At 42.4% G+C, this 6030-nt stretch overlaps 1 protein-coding gene across 1 annotated transcript; it reads right to left on the bottom strand.

Annotated features, from left to right (window-relative positions):
• Positions 1-835: 835 nt before the first annotated feature.
• LOC140587542 (pantothenate kinase 3-like) lies at positions 836-5017 on the bottom strand. Its single transcript, XM_072708790.1, has 7 exons — positions 4769-5017; positions 4392-4636; positions 4134-4310; positions 3705-3828; positions 1858-1983; positions 1316-1445; positions 836-1235 (listed from the first exon to the last, which is right to left on the bottom strand). Exons 1-6 carry the CDS (start codon positions 4940-4942, stop codon positions 1395-1397), a joined length of 897 nt encoding a protein of 298 aa, XP_072564891.1. The 5' UTR covers positions 4943-5017; the 3' UTR covers positions 836-1235; positions 1316-1394.
• Between the last annotated feature and the right edge of the window lie 1013 nt (positions 5018-6030).

Raw genomic sequence — 6030 nt, 5'->3', positions numbered from 1 at the left:
GTGACATTTGGTGGCAAAGCATCATGCTACAGGGCCCCTATATTATGGAATGGTTTACCGGCCTATGTTTGGGATACTGAATCAGGCTCAGTCTTCACATCTGAACTGGATACCTATTACTTCAACTTAGCCTATCCACAACTTAACATATTACACACTGAAACTATGGCTGCTGGTACTGCCATACATGCCATTTTTATCCACTATGCTTGTCAACACCTCGGCACCACTCCAGTCCCAATCTGCATGACCCTGTTGGCTCTCCAGCAGTTTTGACTTTCAGTTTAGGTCTTGCTTGATTTTAAAATAGTATTTCATGTAGTTTCCATGTAACAGGACGATCATGGTACTGATTTAAACAGAAATTTTCATTACATTTACAGTATTCACAACACAGTGCAATTATTTCCATGCTGTAATTTCTATAATAGAAAAAAAACATAGATTCAGAAACAAATAATTCAAATTACTACTATGTGTAAATGCATGTGCTTTTAGCTTTTTGCACACCATGGAATTTACTATTGACACTAAACATTTAGAAAAGTGGTAAAACACACTCTCATAAATATTTTTAAAGGTTTTTATTATGAAATAACTTCTTGGGTCTGTTTCTCTTTTTCTCCATTACCTACGTTCCTCCTTGGATTGCCACCTTATCATGGGGGAGGGGTTTGCGTGCCTCAGTGACCCTGGGGGCTATGTTGTCGGGGGCAATAGCCCCTGGTAGGGTCTCCCAAGGCAAAAAGGACCCAGGGGAGGGGCCAGACAAAGAGCAATCCAAAAAAACCCTTATGACAAAGAATTCTATCAAGGTCTCATTTCCCTTGCCCAGACTAGGGTCACCGGGGCCCCACCCTGGAGCCCGGCATGGGGGAGGGGCCCGTTTGCCAGCGCCTGGTAGCCGGGCGTGGGAGGAGTTTGGTGAGGTCACACCGGCGGGGATGAGGATTAGCACCTCTAAGTCCGAGACCACGTCACGCCACGTCGAAAGGAGCCAGTTGAGGTGGTTTGGACATCTGGTGCGGATGCCTCCTGGGCGGCTACCCGGAGAGGTTTTCCGTGCATGTCCTACAGGCCCCGGGGCAGACCCAGGACATGCTGGAGGAATTATATCTCTCGGTTGGCCTGGGAACGCCTTAGAGGGAGAGGGAGGTCTGGGTATCTCTCCTGAAGCTGCTACCCCCGTGACCCGAACTCCAGATAAGCGGAAGTTAATGGATGGATGGATGGACCTACGTTAGAAAGAAAAGCTTAGAAGACAAAAATAAAAACAGAATACACAGTAACTGAATTAGACACTAGAATACACTACCTGGCCACATGGCAAAGATGGAGTTGCAGAGGTACAGGAGGGCGGTAGAATATCACTCTGGTCATTTATACTTCTGGGCTTAGGAGGATTTTAACAGCTCCAGAAGTGACCCAACAGCTCCAAAGTAGCCCTGTAAAAAAATAAAAACCATTATACACATTATAAACAGTATACATTCATTATGTGGTGCTCCAAGCAAATAACTGCTTAATGAGGAAAAAAAACATGAACAACGAAATGAAAAACTGTGCATCAACAAAATGGCTGATTCTTTAGAGCATATACAAAAAGTTCATAAGCTAACGGCCATTAACATTAATTAGCTATTACCAAAGGTGGAAATTTCAGATCCAGAAAGTATAAATCCAGACCATGATTTTGTTTCAACCAACCAGCTGAGTACTCTGTGACATTGACTCTTCATACACAATTGGTTGGTTGAAACAAAATCCAGGTCTGGATTTTTACTTTCTGGACCTGAAATTTCCACCTCTGGCTATTACAAAACATTAAGGGAGGCTTGAGGTTAAAATGACTCATACCTCATGCTGAAGAAACAGTGCTTTCAATCGTCCAGCAGACCAGTACTCCATAGAGTAGGCCAGCAGCTTCATGGACAGCATGTTACCCCTCAGGAAGTTGCCCACGAACACCACTCTCTCGATGTTCTTCAGAGAATAAAGAAAGCAGCTAGCAAGCAGTTTTAAACAAATTCCCCATTTTAAAACAAAAATATACTTCTTGCCCCAGTGGTGACTGAACAGCATGAAGGAAAGGCCTTTACTACTACTGGAATTTGGGTTTTGCATCATGGGAGACATTACAGAGAAACTGCCTTATGAGACTTGCTAGACACAAAAACACAGTAAGAAATTTTTAATATCTTAACAAAACAGAGAGCAGGGCTGTTTAGTAGGGATAAGCCAGAAGTCTTTGTTCTGGAGGTATGGTTTTGCTCTACATAGTGGGAAATTTCTTTAGTAATGCGGTTCATCCCACTCTGTATCACGTATGTGAATCATATGTGAACAGAGTACACAGGCACGGTGTGTGTAATAGGGTGCGGTGAAAAAATCAAAATTTCCAATCGCAATTTCCAATAGTGCGGAAAAGTTGTCACTGGACCTCGTTATGAAACGTGCCAAGTAACTTTGAAATAGGTTAATATTTTCAGGTTCCGCAACGCGATTGAAGTTTTCACCTGTCACCTCAATGGGCAGTATACATTATCCATTATCTATACTCATCGATGTTGTGTTTGTGCACCTTCACAACATGATAATCGCTACAAAATACCAGTTTGTGGGTATTAGGGTGGGGTGAAAAAAATCAAAATTTCCAAAAGCAATTTCCAATAGTGCAGAAAAGTTGTCACTGGACCTCGTTATTAAACGTGCAAAATTTCTTTGAAATTTTGAAGGTTAATATTTTCAGGTGATAATCACTACAAAATACCAACGTTCAGGTAACGCAGATTTTTACTGGGTATCAGCCATACACATACATAACGTCGCTCTGCGGCTCTACGTGCATTACGATTAATCACCTGTCATGCACAGATCCATGCTACATATCATCCATATCATAACGCAATGTAAAATTGTTCCTCAGTGCCACCAAAATGAAAAGTATTAAGCATGACAGTCAAAATGGTTAGATACTGTTATGATAGGTGAGCGAGCGAGCCAGGAAACAGGCAAGGTAAGCCGTAAATGCGGGTAAACCGGGTTTATTTACGGACAGGACAAAGACATCCACAAACGTTACAATGACGGATCTGGGGTAACGTACTCAGACGCGGACTAAATACAGAAGACAAGCTAGACATAACAGGACTCAGGTGATCACAATCAGGGCTGAACACGAGGTAACGAGGTGGGCGTGGCACACATCAGGAGCGGATCATGACAGATACACTATATTACCAAAAATATTGGGACACCCAAATTCAATGATTTGGAGTGGCGTCCCAATATTTTTGGTAAGACCCAGATGGATAAAGCGGTATAAATAATGGATGGATGGATGGATGGTATAGATAATGGATAGTGTATATTGCCAGTATGTCAGTGTAATGCATGCTCCACATTTCTGAATGAGTCGTTCCCCACTTATTCATTGTCACTGACTGTTAGGTTCTTGTATTAAATTGTAACAATTTACATCGCGTTATGATATGGATGATACATAGCGTGGATCTGCGCATTGATGTGACAGGTGAAAACTTCGATCGCGTTGCAGAGCCTGAAAATATTAACCTATTTCAAAAGATATTTTGCACGTTTAATAACAAGGTCCAGTGACAACTTTTCCGCACTATAGGAAATTGCTATTGGAAATTTAGATTTTTTCACCCCACCCTAGTGTGTAAGCTGTGACAAAGGCTTACCTCATTCAAGGCACACATCCTGCTGATGGAGCCGATGTTATTCGTGATGGTAACTAATGCTGCCCTGGCCAGGTCTTCTTTGGACACTGAATCGCGCTGCTCTTTATAAATCATGTTTCCAAAACTGAAACAAAGAGTACACAGCAATAAATAAACCCTATTTTTTTCTTCTCTGACATGTCTTGGTTAATCCTGCAGCATCAGGTATCATGCAGGTTATTGCTAATACCTCTAGGTTTAAATATGACTGAGGGTTACTGAATCTGCTTTTCAGATTACTCAGCACCCAAAACCTCCAGGCATCCTTCCTTGCTCTTGTGACTTCTTACAGTATTACATTGCTTGAGCACAATTTTAAGCCTTGTATCAGGGCCGGCGTTGCAGGTCATTCTAGGCTGACTTACACTATATTATATGACCACATCCTACCTGGAGGCCACAATCCAGCCTGGGAGACCAAACCTCTCATAGTCGCCCCCATATATGTCCCGCACAAGTTTGTCTACTTGTGTGCTCTCCCCACGTGAGGCCAGCTCCAGTGCTTCCTCAAACGTGGAGCAACCCGTCAGCAGACAGCACAGCCCAAGGAAAGTCCCTCCACCGAGACTGAAAGCCAGACATTAATCAAACTGTTATATCAATGTTAGCTTTAGAAGATATAAAAATTATCATCGGAGCCTAGCTCACCTTGTTCCAGAGACACGTTTGAAATTATCTCTGGAATGGACTGTGAGAATGCTGACCCCAGACCCGATGTTGACAAGAAGGAATGGGTAAGGGTTCTCCAGTGGGTAAGGTTTGAGGAAGCACTGCTCTGGATGAGTTGGATTTTCCAAGTAGAAACACTCGGAGGGTCCACTGGAGTTCATGTACAGGGCCCCACGGATGACACAATCCAACTCATCCAGTTTCACGAGCTGTAGACCAGCAATCTGAAGGGGTTAGGGGGAAAACAAAACTGATAATAGGATTTGTGATTTCCTCTGGAAATTTCCCCTTTTCAAAGACAAAGTGAATCACATTACATTGTAAAAATCTGAGTCAGAAACATCAGCTGAACTCACCGTTTGGAAATCAGCCTCAAACTTGTAGGCCCCACCACCCGTGGCACAGAGTGTTTTATGGAGCCTGGAGAACTGCTTGTCACGGGTCATTCGCAGAAAGGCAGGGAGGTCTTGGGTGGGGAAACGAATGAAATGCAGGTTCCCCATTCGGCCACACAGCTCCAGACCCTTCATTTCCAGGTGGACATCCCGGATGCCGGTAGAGCCATAAGCCACATTAGAGGTCAAACAGGAGCGGATGTTTTTAAGGTTTTCCGTTTCTTCCTGTTCCTCCTCTGTTGTGATGTCCTTTGGTTCGAAGTAGACTATTTTTGCAAGGGTCCCACCAATGTCCATTCCGAACCAGGGAAAGGCTTTAGCAAGAAAAAAGGGAAGTAATTACTTTCCTGTTTGATATTCATAAATCTGAAGATCAACAATTACTACCAGAATAACTAAAGACGATCAAAGAATTTATCCATCCATCCATTGGATAGCTTACTTATCTGCTTATTGGTCTGGACCAGCATCTCTTACATTACATAAAAATGGGAAACCTGGGAAATAACATGAGAAAGGCCTTTGGATGGGAGTGGTGGGGACACTTACGTGGCTTGTTCAACCTTGGCAGCTCCGCTGTGTGTCCGGCAGGGCTGGGCGATGTGCAGGGTTTGGTCGGCTCCTCTGGCTCTCTGGGCACTGCCGTTGTTAAGTGTAAGTGATATGTTACTAAACATATATTTAATCAAAACAAATTATTATTGTTTTAAGTGTTGATCTGTGGACATATTATTTATTACTCTTTCAAGGGTATAGGGCATACGTGTGTAAAAATGTGTTTTTTTTTATCCAATGCGAAATGTATATACAGTAGTACCTCAGTTCTCGAACTCACTAAAACTCGAATTTCTTGAAAGTCGAACAAACCAGTTTGACCTAGAACTTGATCTGAATATCAGAAGTCGAACCGTGAACGCTGACCTAATATAAATTGTACATGCCAGGAAATGAGTCATACTACAATGCAATTCTTACTTGAATGCCTTCTTCACAGACTGGACGATTAACCAAATAAAGCAGCGTGACATTACAGTAATTAACAATAAATAAACCACTAACTTACGTGTATTATTAGAGCATTCATGTCATTTATTTAAACTTTATTTTACCAGGTAAATTAACTGAAAACCAGTTCTCACAGCTTTACGTGATATTCGGGAGAAATAGCAGATTACGCATTGGAACTGCCTGAGATACAAACGTCATGCGTGTAACTAAACTCT

This window comes from Paramormyrops kingsleyae, unplaced genomic scaffold (assembly GCF_048594095.1).
Source record: "Paramormyrops kingsleyae isolate MSU_618 unplaced genomic scaffold, PKINGS_0.4 ups333, whole genome shotgun sequence".
NCBI classification, from domain to species: Eukaryota; Metazoa; Chordata; class Actinopteri; order Osteoglossiformes; family Mormyridae; genus Paramormyrops; species Paramormyrops kingsleyae.
The sequence above is the reverse complement of the archived record's forward strand: the minus strand, read 5'-3'. Positions and strand labels throughout refer to the sequence as shown.

Coding starts and splice junctions, on each gene's coding strand:
- LOC140587542 (XM_072708790.1), bottom strand. CDS start 4,942: ATGAAGGGTCTGGAGCTGTGTGGCCGAATGGGGAACCTGCATTTCATT. Junction 3,829..4,133: donor GGCTGGATTGTGGCCTCCAG/GTAGGATGTGGT, acceptor TCTTTGTTTCAG/TTTTGGAAACATGATTTATA. Junction 1,984..3,704: donor GGATGTGTGCCTTGAATGAG/GTAAGCCTTTGT, acceptor TATTCTCTGAAG/AACATCGAGAGAGTGGTGTT.